Raw genomic sequence first — 17,891 nt, forward strand, 5'->3', positions numbered from 1 at the left:
GGAGGAAAGAAAGAAACAAACAAACAGAAGAAAGTTTATCACACATCCTGTCCAGTCTGTCTGTGGCTTTTTATTTCTTTTATAATGAACATTTTAGAAATTTAAAACACAACATAAATGCATCTCAAAGTCCACATCACACACAGGTAAATGAATGAATAAATGAATGAATGAATGAGTACATGAATGAATGAGTAAATTAATGAGCAAATGAATGAATTAATAAATTAACAAATGAATGAATGAGTAAATAAATGAATGAATGAATGAGTACATGAATGAATGAGTAAATTAATGAATTAATGAGTGAATGAATGAACGGATGAGTGAATGAATAAACGAATGAATGAATGAGTAAATGAATGAAAGAATGAGCAAATGAATGAATGAATTAATGGATGAATGAATAAGTAAATGAATGATAAACAGACATGAGTTCATAGTGAGATACAGACATCAGATTAAACACAACAGTCCTCTGAACCAATCAGATTCATGTGATCCACACCTCCAGTCTGATTCACCCTCACATCAACAACAACAGAAAAATACACTCCACTCAAGAATGTGAATGCAAAAGATCCTAGATACAAAAGTGTGAGTTCACACATCATTGAGTTCTGAAATGTGTTGGAGACCAGTACATAACACAACGCAAGAAAGTTAGTTCAAATGTCGACAGTTTAAGTTTCAGTCAAGGTTAAGTGAATAATTTTGAATGAAATCATCTCACTGTGAGGTGGAATCAGAGGAGGTTTGGTTCAGATTGTTGGATTTCTCAAACAGAACTGAAGTGTTGACATACTGGCTTGTGCGGTGCGCTGGTTGATCTCATTGGTGAACGCGCCAATGCCTTTGTTGGAAACGGCGGCCAGAGAGAAACTGTATTCAGTGTTGGCACGGAGACCCTCCACCACGTATGACATTCTCGGCTCGAAATTCCTCTTCTCCTGTTAGATTGACAGATTAAAGGTTCATTCAACTAAATGTTTTGAAAAACATCAACATTCATAAGCAAAACTCTAAAATCAGCAACTGAACTTGATTATCAAAGCTTTGCTTCTGATTAGTAATCTGAGTACTGAGTAAATATTGTGTAAAGTAAGTGTTGTTTTACTGTATTTAACTTGTATAAAGACCCCGATATACTTCCAGAGAAGTTTTTCTGCGTTCTTCATTCAGGGGTACAAAGAAGATCTAAACAGTCGTGTGACGGTATTCTGTTCCCGAACATTCAGACACCGTTCACACCGCGTTTGGAGGAGCGTTTAAATACGAGGACTCTTCATGTAAAACCTAAACTAATGTGATTTTAAAATGTGTTATCATTGACTTTATGCCTCATTGTATGAGCAGAATTCACACTGGATCAGTAAAAGAAGCTGTTTTAACCATTCGATGATGATTTAAAGTAATATATATATGCAGTAGAAAATGTTTAATTTGTCTTGCGAGCCAGGCGCAGCTGTTGGCAGGTAAGCTGTTATGAACCACCGAAAAGACTGCAAAAACACCATCTGTTTGTTCTAAATTACATCATACATGTTCGTTCTTCGATTTTGTATGAAGTATATCTGGGCCTTATGCCTCATACTTTAAATGGGTGTTTCTTCACCTTCAGGCACTTTCTTGTCATAGCGGTTCATTTTTATTAAAAGAAACAGATTTCAACTATTCTCTTTTTGTTACATGTAGGTAATATACACTATATTGCCAAAAGTATTCGCTCATCTGCCTTTAGACGCATATGAACTTAAGTGACATCCCATTCTTAATCCATGGGGTTTAATATGACGTCAGCCCACCCTTTGCACTATAACAGCTTCAACTCTTCTGGGAAGGCTTTCCACAAGGTTTAGGAGTGTGTGTATGGGAATTTTTGACCATTCTTCCAGAAGCGCATTTGTGAGGTCAGACACTGATGTTGGACAAGAAGGCCTGGCTCGCAGTCTTCGCTCTAATTCATCCCAAAGGTGCTCTATCGGGTTGAGGTCAGGACTCTGTGCAGGCCAGTCAAGTTCTTCCACACCAAACTCGCTCATCCATGTCTTTATGGACCTTGCTTTGTGCACTGGTAAGCAGTCGTGTTGGAACAGGAAGGGGCCATCCCCAAACTGTTCCCACAAAGTTGGGAGCATGGAATTGTCCAAAATCTCTTGGTATGCTGAAGCATTCAGAGTTCCTTTCACTGGAACTAAGGGGCCAAGCCCAGCTCCTGAAAAACAACCCCACATCATAATCCCCCCTCCACCAAACTTCACAGTTGGCACAATGCAGTCAGACAAGTACCGTTCTCCTGGCAACCGCCAAACCCAGACTCGTCCATCAGATTGCCAGATGGAGAAGCGTGATTCGTCACTCCAGAGAACGCGTCTCCACTGCTCTAGAGTCCAGTGGCGGCGTGCTTTACACCACTGCATCCGACGCTTTGCATTGCACTTGGTGATGCATGGCTTGGATGCAGCTGCTCGGCCATGGAAACCCATTCCATGAAGCTCTCTACGCACTGTTCTTGAGCTAATCTGAAGGCCACATGAACTTTGGAGGTCTGTAGCGATTGACTCTGCAGAAAGTTGGCGACCTCTGCGCACTATGCGCCTCAGCATCCGCTGACCCCGCTCTGTCATTTTATGTGGCCTTACGAGTTGCTGTCATTCCCAATTGCTTCCACTTTGTTATAATACCACTGACAGTTGACTGTGGAATATTTAGTAGCGAGGAAATTTCACGACTGGACTTGTTGCACAGGTGGCATCCTATCACAGTACCACACTGGAATTCACTGAGCTCCTGAGAGTGGCCCATTCTTTCACAAATGTTTGAAGAAGCAGTCTGCATGCCTAGGTGCTTCATTTTATACATGCCTAGGTGCTTTATGGCCATGGAAGTGATTGGAACACCTGAATTCAATTATTTGGATGGGTGAGCGAATACTTTTGGCAATATAGTGTATATACACACCGATCAGCCACAACATTAAAACCATCTGCCTAATATTGTGTAGGTCCCCCTCGTGCCACCAAAACAGCGCCAACCCGCATCTCAGAACAGCATTCAGAGATGAAATTCTTCTCACCACAATTGTACAGAGCAGTTATCTGAGTTACTGTAGACTTTTTTTTTCTTCACTTAAAGGATGTTTGATTTTATTTAGGTTTTAAAACAGAGACCATGTGTGGCAAGGAGGAGGGCGGGGCTGGGCCATGATGATGCATGCCCGGCCCCTAATCAGGCTAATTAAGCCGACAAGAGGGATAAAGGCGGCCGGAGGCAGCAGTTCAAGAGAGAGAGCTACAGGCAGCTGCCCTGTATGTGTGTGTGTATGTCTTTTGTCTTTACGGTTTAATTTATCATTAAATGATTATTTGCTGTCAAGCCGGTTCTTGCCACCTCCTTTCCCTTGCACCCCGCGTTACATTGGTGCCAAAACCCGGGAAGGAGGGATGTGCTGTCGTGGAGTCCTCGCCACTGCCATCCACCCAAAGAAGCGAGCCCCTCCTCCCCTCGCAGAGGCCACCATCCGCGAGGGGAGGAGGGGCTCGCTGCCGATCACCTGGAGTGGTGGAGGCACTGCCAGGGGTGGAGGAGTTCCCTACAAGCTGCCGAAATGCAGCGGGGCGTTCCATCCACCAAGGGTTGGAGGACTCGCTCTGGTCCTCCCAGGGAGGAGCGGCTGTCCTCCGCCAGAGAGTGGAGGAGTGATCGAGGACCTGACGATGGCGTGTCAGAGAACCGGCGAGTACATTTTTTTTCTCTCTCTCTCCTCTCTCTCTCCCGCTGTCGCTCCGTGTTGGCCTTTCCCTCTCTTTTTTTTGTTGTTGTTTTTTCCCTCCCCTTGTCTCCCTCCTGGTCCGAGAAGGCGGGGAAGGCCTGCCTCCAGGCAGTTACCCCGTCTTCCCAGTGACACCTCTTCAAAAGTCGCCACCCTTCCTATCTCCGTGCACCACTCCGGAAATGGGGGCACACCAGCTGACCTCCAACCCTCAAAATAATCTGCCTGGTGATCATCACACAGGTCAGAACCCAATTCTCTATGTGACTATTCCCCACATCCATGACCGCCCCATCGCCCAAAAAACAAAGCCTGGGACAAAACAAAACCTGAGTGCCCACCATATCATGCACAAAATTCTGAACTTTCAACCAGAATTTCTGGATCTCAATACAACTAAAAAACATGGGCCATGTCTCCATCCTCCAATTGGCATCACCAGCAGGTGGGTGTGTCTTTAAGACCAAGCCTATATAATCTAGAGGGGGTCAAATAAAATCGATGTAAAATCTTGAATTGCATAAGGCGCACCCTTGCATCTCTAGATGCAGACTTGATGTTATTTAGAATCCTAGCCCACACTCCCTCCTCCAATACCAAGTTTAAATCTCTCTCCCATAATCTCTTGAGAGAATTTAAAGCTCCGTCCCCCAGACTCTGAATTAGCAGGGAGTAATACACTGATACCTCATGACCTTTCCCAAAAGCAGTAATCACCACTTCTAGAGTATCTGCCACTTTAGAGGGGTGTATGCTACTCCCAAAAATAGTACAGAGTAGGTGGCGCAGTTGTAAATACAGTACCTATAAAACTGAGATCAGGGGATCCCAAAATGTTGAACCAAATTTTCAAAAGATCTCAAAATACTACTCTCATATAGGTCACCGAGAGTAGTAACCCCCTCACAATCCACTCTGACCAGCAGAAAGGGGACTTATTAATACATAATTTTGGGTTATGCCATATGCTCGAGGCAACATTTAAATAAATGTCCGAATTAATCACTCTCGACACTTTTGTGTCAAATGCAAAATAACAGGGTGTAATTTAACTTCTCCGATTTGTTTGATAGAAAGGCTTTGCAATGGCAAAATAGGGGCAAGACATTCCTGTTCAATACCAAACCAGGGAGGGGCTCTCTCAGGTGGAAGTGACCAATGAGCCAAATGTCTGAGAATGAATGCATAATAATAAAACTAAATCTTAGGTAGGCCTAGCCCACCTTTGTCAATCGGCCTATGTAACTTATTAAAATGTAATCTAGAACGCTTACCATTCCAAATTAAGGTCTTCGCTATGCTATCAAATTGCTTGAAATAAAAGAGGGGGACATCTACAGGGAGAGGTTGTAGCAGGTAGTTAAATTTTGGAATACAATTCATTTTAATAACATTAACCTTCCCAATCACAGAAAACTGTAATGAAGCCCAACCCTGCCACTACCGGGTGTCTATAAAGTAACTTAATCCATTTAATAAAAGTATTCCCGAACCCATATATTTCCAAAATCTTAAAAAGATAATCCCATTCTACCATATCAAATGCCTTTTCAGCATCAAGTGAGATGGCAGCGACCGGAGTCTGATCATTTGCCACTGACCACATGATACTGATGAGACGCCTAATGTTGTCAGAAGAGCTGCGGCCCAGAATAAACCCCACCTGATCTATATGTATAAGAGATGTCATAACTTTACTTAATCGGTTAGCCAAAATTTTTGCCAAAATTTTAACGTCTAACTGGATCAGGGAAATTGGACGGTAACTCTTACACTCGCTTGGATCTTTGTCCTTTTTAAGAATCAGACTGATCCGGGCTTGTGTCATGGTTGACGTAGGCTTTCGATTCTTTAATGATTCTGTATAAACTTCTAACAAAAGTGGAGCCAGTTCTGTAGAATAAGATCTAAAAAACTCAGTGGCAAAGCCATCTGGCTCCGGAGCCTTGCCTGTAGGCAAGTCCTCAATTACCTCGCCAAACTCCTCCAAGGATAATTTTTTTGCTCAGTCGTCAGTTTAGGGAGTTCTAATGGTTCCACAAAATTTCTAATATCCTCATCAGTAGACGCAGACGTGGAACTATAGAGATTGAGATAGAATTCTTTAAAAGCATTATTAATATCAATGGCCATGGTAAATATTTCACCACCAGCAGATTTCACTGAGGGAATGGTAGAAAAAGACTCTCTCTGTTTTATGTATCTAGCTAAAAGGTTCCCTGCTTTGTCCCCTGATTCAAAGTATGACTGTCTTGCCCTGAATAGCCAAAACTCCACTTTCCATGACAAAATAGTATTATATCTGTATTTCAAACGGGTCAATTCTCTGAGGCCATCAGACGACATTCGGCGCTTTTAATATTCCCTTCCAACTCCACGAGTTCTCGTGCTTTGGATTTTTTGATGAATGAGGCATACTGTATGATCTGACCCCTAAGAACCGCCTTAAGTGCCTCCAAAGCCACAACCACAGAGGATACAGAGGACCAGTTGGTCTCCATATAAACATTGATTTCAGCCTTTAAGATTTGCTGAAAATCAGGATTTTGCAAAAGGGATTCATCAAAGCACCAACTATATGATTTATTTTTCTCTGTATGTGGCAACACCTCTAAACTCACCAGGGCGTGATCTGAGACTAAGATGTTTCCAATTGAGCAATCAACAACAGATGAAATGAGGGACTTAGATATATATTCTAGAGTAAATCTTACGGACTGATGAAAAAAATGTATAGTCCCCCTCAGATGGGTTTAAAAGTCTCCAAATTTCTGTAAGACCAAGATTTTTACACATCCTGAGAAGCGTCAATGTTGCTCTAGGGGGCTTGCACGCTTTTGCGTCACTATGATCAAGGATTGAGCACATCAATAGATTAAAGTCTCCTCCCAATATTATATCATGAGGGGTGCCAGCAGCTTGCAACATCCCTTCAAGATCTATAAAAAAGCCCTGATCATCAGCGTTAGGTGTGTAAATATTAGCCAAAATCAACTTTTGCCCCTGAATTTCTGCTAAAACAATAACGACTCTTCCTAATTGATCTTTAATCTGTTTGAGACATTTGAATTGTAGATGTTTACTTATCAATGTAATGACTCCCCTGCTCTTTCTTGAGCCAGCACTAAAGAAAACATGTCCACCCCATACCTTCCCAAATTTTTCAGCTTTCTGCAGGGAAAGATGCATTTCTTGAAGAAACACAATATCATATTTCTTACGTTTAAGAAAAGAAATAACCTTCCTTCTATTTATGGGGTGCCCCAACCAAATCACATTCCAGATGGAGAGAGACAATCCACTCATATTAACATTAGACATTTTAGAAAAAATAGATTGTATGTCAAAAATAAGATTATAAAAACCACCTTCCAACATTAGTTCAACAATCAAACCCCGAACTTCCCTCTGAACCAAACAAACAGAAAAAAGAAAAACGTGTGCATTAACCCCATGCACGACAGCGGCAACCAGCGTCCATCCTTCAAAACTCAAACAGTCCATGTACGCCTATGACAGTCCCCGCGACAACTTTGCCATCTGATTGCTCAAGTCTGGTGTTTCTATAAACATTTTGTGAAACAGAATTACATAACAGAAGATAATCTATAAAACAAACTCCAGCCAATAAGTGGAATAAACACAAAGAATGTGTAGATTAATTCACAAAAGTGTTTTGAAGGTGTGTTCCTCCACAAAACAAACTCCAGCCTCTAGTGGAACCAGCACAAAAAAAAATTGTCAGTTTCCTCGGGCAGTCAAACGAATGTTCAGTGAGCCTTCCAATGTCCTGCAAAAAATACTCCACAAAACAACTCCAGCCAATAGGAAGCATAAGCACAAAGAACGAGCAGTTTCATCCACAACTGTCCCGAAGGAGTGTTATTCCACAAAACAAACTCCAGCCGCTAGGCGGAACCAGCACAAAAAGAAACAAAAAAGGCACCCAGTTTCCTCAGACAGTCAAGTATATGTTCAGCGAGACAAGCTCACTTGGAGGCAACATGAGAAACACACCATGACTTCCTCAGTCCATTGATTTTATTAAAGACATCGATTGTTGTGGGCATGTAAATATTTTGTGGCCATCCTTAGTATCTATGCTCAATTTGACCAGAAACATCAGGGCAAAAGCGATCCTCCGTCAATGCAAGAGATTCTTGAAGGAGTGTTACTACACAAAACAAACTCCAGCCACTAGGCGGAGCCAGCACAAAAAGAAACAAAATGGCACCCAGCTTTCTCAGACAGTCAAGTGTATGCTCAGCGAGTCAAGCTCACTTGGGTGCCACATAAGAAACACCAAATGGCTTACCCCATTGTCTCTATGAAAGAAAGACAATGCCTGCTGTGGGCATGTAAATATTTTGGAGCCTTTCTTAGTATCTATTCTCAGTTTGGCCGGAAACATCAGTGCAAATGCGATCTTCCGTTGACGTAAGAGTTTCTTGCATTCCTTGAATCGAACGTTTCTCTCTTGTCGAATTCGCAAAGTCTGGGAACAAGAAAATGCTGTGGTTTTTCCAAGAAAGCTTTCCTTTGGTCCTTGCCTTGCGTAACACAAGATCTTTATTGGATGATCTCAGAAATTTGCCAAGGATTGATCGGGCCAGTCTCCCTCAGCGGATCTCTGAACCAGGACTCTGTGAGCTTGCACAATTTACAGCTTATGGCCTGTTATGTCGAGCAGACTTGGGAAGAGCTCATCTAGGAATTTTACAAAATTTCAGCCTTCCTCATGCTCAGAAATTCTAACAATTCGGATGTTGTTTCGCCGATTACGATTCTCCAAATCCTCAATTTTTTCCCAAACTCATTCCAAGTCTATCTTGGTCGCTAGCGGATTAGCAGATAATTCCCTCTCTGATGACACCAGATAATCGATCCATCTCTCGACGTCCCCAATTCTTGTAACCAACCCAGAGAATTTAGCCTCCATCGCTGTAATCGATCGACGTATTACAGCAAGATCCTCCAGGTCCACTATGACTTTCGCCAGCATTACAGACATGCTCGCCAGCTGCCGCTGAATTTCTCCCGCTGCACCGTCCAGACCGAGTCCCTGGTCTGCGGCCCTGTCTGAGGTATCAGCTTGAGCACGCAAGTGTCTTTTAATATCTCCAGAGCCCGAGGATTTTGAATTCATTGACATATTGACTTCTTAGAACAGTTATGGGGCAGGGTGCATCAAATCTCACCGGTTTATGATACAAAAAGAATAAAAAACTAGCAAAGTGCACAGAGCTCGTCGTTCACACGTCCAGCTCTCGGATGGTGTCACGCGACTCTGTTACCGTAGACAGTTCAAACCAGTCTGGCCATTCTCTGTTGACCTCTCACATCAACAAGGCGTTTCCGTCAACAGAACTGCCGCTCACTGGATGTTTTTTTGTTTTTGGCACCATTCTGAGTAAATTCTAGGGACTGTTGTGTGTGAAAGTCCCAGGAGATCAGCAGTTACAGAAATACTCCAACCAGCCCATCTGGCACCAACTATCATCCATGTGATTATCTAATCAGCCAATCGTGTGGCAGCAGTGCATAAAATCATGCAGATACGGGTCAGGAGCTTCAGTTAATGTTCACATCAACCATCAGAATGGGGAAAAAATGTGATCTCAGTGATTTGGACCGTGGCAGGATTGTTGGTGTCAGATGAGCTGGTTTGAGTATTTCTGTAACTGCTGATCTCCTGGGATTTTCACACACAACAGACTCTAGAATTTACTCAGAATGGTGCCAAAAACAAAAAACATCCAGTGAGCAGCAGTTCTGTGGATGGAAATGCCTTGTTGATGAGAGAGGTCAACAGAAAATGGCCAGACTGGTTCAAACTGACAAAGTCTATGGTAACTCAGTTAACTGCTCTGTACAACTGTGGTGAGAAGAATATCATCTCAGAATGCTATTCTGAGATGTGGGTTGGCACTGTTTTGGCAGCACGAGGGGGACCTTCACAATATTAGGCAGGTGGTTTTAATGTTGTGGCTGATCAGTGTATATACAGTACATTACATCATATTAAAATTGGTTTATGTACCAATATATCATCCATCCATCCATCCATCTTTGACCGCTTATCTGGGAGCATGTTGCAGTGGAAGCAGACTAGGCAAAGTAGCCCATATGTCCTTTTCCACGGCCACATCCTCCAGCACATCCAGGGGGATCCCGAGGCGTTCCCAGACCAGCCGAGATATATAATCCCTCCAGCATGTTCTGGGTCTTCCCCTGGGCCTTCTCCCATTTGGACATGCCCAAAACTCCTCTGCAGGAAGGCGTCCAGGAGCCATCCTAATCAGATGCCCAGACCACTTCAACTGGCTCCTTTGAACACCGAGGAGCAGTGGTTCTACTCCGAGCCCCTCTCGGATGTCAGAGCTTCACACCCAATTCCTTAGGGTGAGCCCTGACACCCTAAGAAGAAAGCTCATTTTGGCCACTTTCAATTTGCGATCTTATTCTTTCGGTCACTACCAAAGCTCATGACCACAGGTGAGGGTTGGAACATACACCGAGTGGTAAATTGAGAGCTTTGCCTTCAGGCTCAGCTCCTTCACCACCACGGTACACTACAGTGACTGCATTACTGCAGATGCTGCACTGATCAAAAGTGTCAGTGAAGAGCATGATTGAGATTAAATATGAGACAAGACAAAGAAAAATTAATGGAAAAAAAGCAAAAAATTTTGATCTGTCAAGCTGTAATTTTGCCAAATTAATTTTATTTAATTAAAATACATTTTACCAAAAAAGTGTGAAAATATAATGTGTATTTAAAATCCATTAAATGATTAGCTATGAAATTAGTCTTAGCAAAACAAATGATTTGGTCATTTTATTTTGAAAAAGTTTAAAAAAGTCATTTCTATCAGCATCAGTTCCAAAACAGAATTCTATTAAACACAATACAGAATTTGAGATGTGCTGGAAATGACAAAAAAATGACATAAATCTCATGTGATGCATGTCCATACACGAGACTTTACTTTCTCAAAGTCCACAGTGCTAAAAGTGCATGAATATTTCCTGTATATACAGTATATTATTTCAGGCATCAGGCACTCTGCTCTCTAGGTAACAGTAACAATATATCTTATAATGTATTCAGAACCATATGGTTGGAATTTTATATTTACTGGAATATAAATGTCAGTGTTTCAAAATAAAATCTCATCCAGATGCTCCTAAATGCATTAATGTAATGAGACTCTTCAAATACATTTTACTTTATAAATTGTTTTTAGAAAAAGGTTGCAGATGGTTTTGTCTAATTTGTACATCTTCACATCTAGCGTTTGAACTGAACAAATTAGAATTTATAATTAAACTCCTACCTCTTATTGTTGAAATATACTATAAGATCTCAATATTCAAACCTTAATCAGTCCAGGAGAGTAGACACATTTTATGTTGTCCTTCCTTAAGATGAGAAGTTCAAGGTTCATTGGCTGTGTCTACAAGTTAACACCCCGAAGTCTCACGAGAGTCTCATTCTCTGATCCTTACATTAGGTTTAGGGTTCGATTTAGTGTTGGGGTTAAGGTTAGGGGTAGGTGTAGATGTAGGGATTTTGTAGGACTCCAAATAAACACAATAAACTCAGTGTGTGAATGCTGAAAGCAGCTCTCGCGAGACTTTAGGTAACCGAGAGGTTATCTTCAAGACATGACCAGGTTAATTCTGATTGGTTAATCAGATTATTAAGAGTGAGTTATTTATGTGACATTCCACATCTTTAATTCCATTGTGTTTGTGATGGAGTTCATGTTCTCACCTGAATACTGAGCTCTGGAGCTTTATAGATGAGTTCATAACTCTTGACTGGTTCTTTGGAGTACGCAGGTTCCCAGGTCAACTCAACACTCGTGTCGGTCACTTTCCCCACCTGAAACTTCCCTGGCTGTCCAGGAACTGCAACAGAAACACAAGAGCAACCTACTGTAAATAACTGACACATCATGTGATGAAGCCTACACGAATGCTTCATTCTATTTGACTCACCTCCAGGTCTCACTTTGACATGAACGGGATCAGAGAAAGGTCCATCTCCCACCGACGTGAACGCCAGCACGCGTATGGTGTATGTCTCAGATGGCACTAAACTGTGGATGGTGGTTATGACACTGTCCTGGATGTTGTGGATCTGCCAGTTGCTCATTGGCTGTGAAGGATCCATGGTGTAATAAACTCGATATCCTTTGATCAAACCGTTGGGCTCCTCCGGCTCGTCCCAACGCACCATCACGGCGTTCTGGGATATGATGCGTGCCTGGATGTTTCGCGGTGGGCTGGCAGGGGCCTGTTCACCGGTGCGAGCTTCCACCTTGTTGCTGGGTGGACCCTGTCCGATGGTGTTGACAGCGGAAACGCGAATCTCGTACTCTGTGTTGGGATACAGACCGCCGATGCTGTAGCGTGTTGTGGTGATCGAGTCCACCGTCTCGTACTTGCTGTCTGGCGATTTGGCGCGATACTGGATGATGTAATAGGACACGGGGTCAGGGTTACCGGAGTCCCAGGTGATGGTGACACTGGTGGGGGTCGTCTCCGTGACGATGGGGGTACCGGGAGCTCTGGGTAAAGCTGGAGAACACAGAAGAACATGTTATTGTGCACAGATGTTACTCAGTTCTCACTTACACAGAACGTTCTCACAACATTAGCATTTACCAATCCCTAATCTTTAAGCAACGTTCTCTTCAGGTTCTATTTTGTACAACCATAAACTAACATTCTCAGAACATTGCAGGGAGGTTTCTTTTCTGTTTGACGCACTAATAAGAACTTTTACAGAAAATTCTCTTCTGATAATTTTTAGCTTTTATTTTTCATTCACATTTTTATAATCATATATTTGATTATTTTTCATACACGTTGCAGACAACAATGATGAATTAAACAATGAATCAGAACAACACATAGATTTCCAGCCAGGTCTCCTAAGCAACCAAATTGGCCCAGTTGCTAGGGAGGGTAGAGTCAAATGGGGCAACCTCCTCGTGGTCGCTATAATGTGGTTAGTTCTCAGTGGGGCATGTGGTGAGTTGTGTGTGGTTGCCGCTGTGGATGGCGTGAAGCCTCCACACGCGCTATGTCTCTGTGGTAACGCGCTCAACAAGCCACGTGATAAGTTGCAAGGGTTGATGGTCTCAGACGCAGAGGCAACTGGGATTCATCCTCCATCAGCCGGACTGAGGCAAATCACTACGCCACCACGAGAACTTTAAAACACATTGGGAATTGGGCATTCCAAATTGGGAGAAAAAGGAAGAAAATCTTTTGACGTACAGCAGGGTTGCGGAAAAGAACACCAGAATATAGAGATTAGGAGAACGTTAGGGGAACATTCTCCAAACATAAAGGGAATGTTCTATTTCTGTAAAAACAAAAAGTTAGAATGTTCGTTCTTGGAATGTTCTAAACAGGGATGTCCCGATACCATTTTTTTGAGAACGAGAATGAGTACTGATACTTCCTTTTTGGTACTCGCCAATACCGAGTCCAATACCTGTTTTTTTTTAATTATTATTATTTATTTTTTTTATATATTATCATCAAAATGGTGTATTTAATTTATACATTAAAACTTGAATAAAATGAAAATATAACAATTAATTTTTAACATGATCTTGTATTATTTTTTATCAAATGAAGTGATTTTATACAGAACATCACAGCATGAGTTATACTTTGTCAAATAAAGTGCTGCATAACAGAACATCACATTTGTTATATATATATTTCACACTTGCTTAAATATAATATAATTACTATTGATTTATTATTATTAGTAGTAGTAGTAGTAGTATTACAGTGAATATTTCATAACACTACAGTAGTGATATATTTCTGCCATACTTTTACCATAATTTAAATTGAGCTTTTATTTTGAAGTGTTTCTGTGTTATGACGGTCAATCCGGACAAGCTGGTCTCTACATGACTCAAAGTGATTATTAAACCACAAAAGGCTGCTATTTAAATAAATAAATGTACAGTCTGTATGTGCCTCACGCTGCAAAGTGAATTTGCACTCTGTTCAATGTCATCTGCTACAAACAGAGTGCACGATGCTCATGACAGTGTTTTCCATGTACAAGTCAAAGAGGAGCTTTAAAATGTACGAGCAGCCGGCGTCAGCACAAGTCTGTCTCCACACATTCACAAGCGCTCACATGTGATGGGCACAGCACATGCAAACTATAATACGCTTTAGCGGCTAAATAATCTCACTAGGACATAATGTGATTTTAATTTGTGCACTGAATGTCTATGTAATGACATTAATACGTCAGATGGTATCTGATTCAGAGCATTTTTACGAGTACAAGTACATAAGCGCAGTATCGGACATGATACCAGTACCGGTATCAGGACATCCCTAGTTCTAAACACCAAAAACGAACACTCCAGGAACAATTTTTTATTTTGGTATGTTTCATTTGAGTATATAGTTTGCCACTGATGTTTCTCCTAAAATTCCTGGCTTGTTGAGCGTGTTACCGTGGAGACGTAGCACGTGTGGAGGCTTCACACTATTCTCTGCGATATCCACCACGTGCCCCACCGAGAGCGAGAACCACATTATAGCGACCACGAGGCGGTTACCCCATGTGACTCTACCCTCCCTAGCAACCGGGCCAATTTGGTTCCTTAGGAGTCCTGGCTGGAATCGAACTGGCGACTCCAGGTGTGGTAGTGGATTTGCATTTTCAAATTAATAACAAAAATTTCACTTTGAACATATCTGAACAGCCAACAATGAAACTCCTGTCATCATTTATTAATCCTCATGTTGTTCCAAACCTGTATGACTTCTCTATTCACTTTCATTTCATCTTTTTTTCATACAATAAGAGTGACTGAGACTAACATCTCCTTCAAATGTAAACACAATGTACACTATCCCTTTAAGAAACACCCCCTTACATTTAACGATCACTTGTGCCACTGCTTCAATGATGCCCAGGCTGCTCATGGCCACGCAGGTGTAATTGGCCGACTCACGGATGCCGTTCAGTTCTAGAACATTTCGCCCAATGGGCATCTCGTCCTCGGGAGTCAGATCCTCAGAATTGAGCATCCACTTCACGTAGGGCATGGGCGACCCGACCGCCACACAGGTGATGTTCACGCTGCCGCCCGGCATGATCTCGTGACTTGTGGGCAGGATGGTGAAGCGAGGAGGAACACGCCGAACTACAGCAGAGACACAGACAGAGGGAATAAAGAAAACACAGGTGACAATGACAGCAAATGAACGATGATTCCAACAGCTGCTCAGAGATTCATATGAGAACTGGCAAAAAGGATGTGCTGCTAAATATAAAAACTGACTAGCAGATGCAACAGAATAATAATGCAGAGGAACTGGAGAATATGAATTTCAGATAAAGGTCAGAGTCCAGGTTTCTTACACAATGACTAACACATTGTTTTCTCAACAACATCCTTGTTAAGATCACAGAAATATAAAAAACACAATTGAGAAGAGAAGCATCAAACACTGAGCAAAAGAAGAGGAATAAGCTTGTGTCTTGTTTTTTTCTCCCAGGTCTCATTTTTAGCTCAGCTGGAAAGCAGAGAAACCGTAATGATGCTTATTTATTAAAACGCTCTCTGTTTGAAGGAGCTTTATTTCAGAGCTCCTCCAGTGAGCAGAGAGAAACTCAAATGAGATTTGTGCCACCTCAGTGATGGAGTCACAGTTCTGATCAATGACTGCAGATACTGATTGTATAGACCCGCACTGAGAGCGCCAGTCTTTGATTTCATCGCAGTCAGACCAAAGAGGAAATGGAAAGTGTGATTGAGAGCGTCACATGCCTGAACTCGCAGCAGCACCATTAGACCAGAAACAACACATGAACACATGAAGAGACTGGTCGTGTTTGTAGTTCAGAGCGAGCAGACAAATCTTCATGTTTGATAGCGTTCAGTGGTAGATATCTTACGTCTGGAGTGAAAGCGTGTCACAGTTCTGGCAGGTAATAGTAGACAATCATTTTCATGACAGACTTTGACATTTCACAATAACCAGAGCAACATTTCAGATACTAGAGCAAATTATGGCTTTTATGATGCACTTCTATATTTCTATACAAATTCTAAAAGAATATACTCAGTGAATGTGTTTCCATTGTAGTTTATGTGCATGTCTTCTTATCGTTTTTTATGTGCATTTCCAACATTTTATCTGAATCTCGGTGTTTCCATCCAGCATTTTTTATGCCATAAATTTTCATAAGAATTAGTGGATGAGAAGCCAGCTACAAAGCGACAACAGCAAACACATATGTAAATGAGACAGACGTGAAACATTTCTGCACTTACTAGTGAACGTGTTGACTTATTGGTCATGTCTGAACAAATGCGCAACAAATTTAATAAAGTGCTTTTACTACAGGACTTTAGGCCTCATTCATGAAATTTTAATAAATATATGAGTAAATTCAGAGTAACTTGCACGTAAATTGGACTTTCCACCGGATTCACAAACGCTTCATTCTCCCCAGATTTGTTAGTTAAACGTGTGTATGTTAGTGAATTCCAAACATTCGTAAATAGGGGGCGTGTGCACGTTCATTCACAATTCTCATAATCCACGGCCATGAAAACACCATATAAGGAAGTCACCAGACTCGCTATTAAATGCTGTTTACATCTATGCAGAACATTAATGAAATCGATGAATGGTGCATTCACATCGTAAAATTCTGAATTAGCAAAGACAATCGCGTCTCAAAGAAAGTGACTTACTCTCATCACGTGTTTTCGCTGACATCAGAGGCTCTTTTGTGATCAAACAGTTCAAGAAGTCAATCAAAATGGTTTGACATAAGTTTAAAAAATGGGAGGAGGATGTCCACCATCATTAATCTTCTCTGGTTCAGTTCGCAGCACATCGCCAGCATCATTTGTGAAACTTCTCGGGTAAATCATGACGGAAGCAGTGATATACTTACAACTGGAAGAATCTTCAGAGAAATTAATAGAATGCCTGAAGACGTTCTTTGACCGAAACGTTGTAAGATTTTACAGATTTACAAGCTATACGACAGAGTGCAGGCTTTTTCTACTTTCTCGCCATTGTATTGTGTACACACCTGCACCTGATGTGTTTATTTATAGGTTTAACAGCATTAGCATTGACCGTACGTTATCAACTGAATGTGAATTTTACGATGCCTATATTAAATTATGAAACCTAAATTATAGAGCTCATATAAAATAAAAACTGTCCACCCATTCACGTTAGAGGGCATTAATGTTTTCGAGAAAATCAAACGCAAACTGTGTCTTTCCAAGAACCGTTGACCCCATGTCAAGCACTTCTGCTGGAAAAATGATAAGCAGATTTGGGGAAACAATTATACTTTGAAAAAATAAAATGTTTCTAAATACGTATAGGCTAGGGTTTAAAAAGAAAAACGTTTTTTTCTTTTTTTACTAATTAATTTTCTTTTTTAAGGTTTATTTCACAAATGTATTTAAAGTAAATTTTTTCTTGACTTATTTAATCATGACATTTTGTCTGAAAGAACACAACACGTTCGGATGTCTTACGCAAGATTTACACGTGGTCGGGAGTAGAGGCAGACCGATATATTGGTGCCAATAGTTAGAGTTCTGCTCGTGTTTCATGAATGAGGCCATAAGACTAAAATGGTTTATCATGCCTTTAAAAATTAAGGACTGTCAAGCTGCGATCAAATGATAGAATAATTTGAACCAAAAACAAAAAAAAAAACCTATAAAGCTCGACAACAGAAGATATGGGAAGTGTGTTCTCCTCCCTTTTTTAAGTATGTCATCTTAACTATGTATGGTTATATGGCAAGTTGCATTTTATTATTTGCATTTAGGATTGTTTTTCCCTTCAGAACATTCCAGGATTTAATAAATGTGATTCTTCTGCTGCAGAAAATGATGCGTCTAACGAAAGATCTGCATCTGACTGTGTGTGTGAGTGAATAAATAAATTAAATAGAAATTGTTGGAAGTTATGCTGATCCGCTCAGTTAATGTGGAGCGCTGCCAACCCTGAGATCAATGACAGATGAAATGCAGAGAGAGAAAGAATGAGAATGAGGCCTGAATTCTAAGAGACGTCATGA

General features: G+C 41.3%; 1 protein-coding gene across 1 annotated transcript in view; it reads right to left on the reverse strand.

Annotated features, from left to right (window-relative positions):
• The window catches only part of LOC127443057 (receptor-type tyrosine-protein phosphatase S-like), a 201,302-nt gene that overhangs the window by 64,580 nt on the left and 118,831 nt on the right, over positions 1 to 17,891 (reverse strand). Inside the window, exons 8-11 of the mRNA XM_051701542.1 lie at positions 14,704 to 14,973; positions 11,777 to 12,358; positions 11,550 to 11,686; positions 806 to 950 (exon numbers count right to left, since the gene is read on the reverse strand). Coding sequence (XP_051557502.1) covers positions 806 to 950; positions 11,550 to 11,686; positions 11,777 to 12,358; positions 14,704 to 14,973 — 1,134 coding nt within the window. The remainder of the gene's footprint in view (positions 1 to 805; positions 951 to 11,549; positions 11,687 to 11,776; positions 12,359 to 14,703; positions 14,974 to 17,891) is intronic.

The sequence above is a fragment of the Myxocyprinus asiaticus genome, chromosome 6, assembly GCF_019703515.2.
Source record: "Myxocyprinus asiaticus isolate MX2 ecotype Aquarium Trade chromosome 6, UBuf_Myxa_2, whole genome shotgun sequence".
NCBI classification, from domain to species: domain Eukaryota; kingdom Metazoa; phylum Chordata; class Actinopteri; order Cypriniformes; family Catostomidae; genus Myxocyprinus; species Myxocyprinus asiaticus.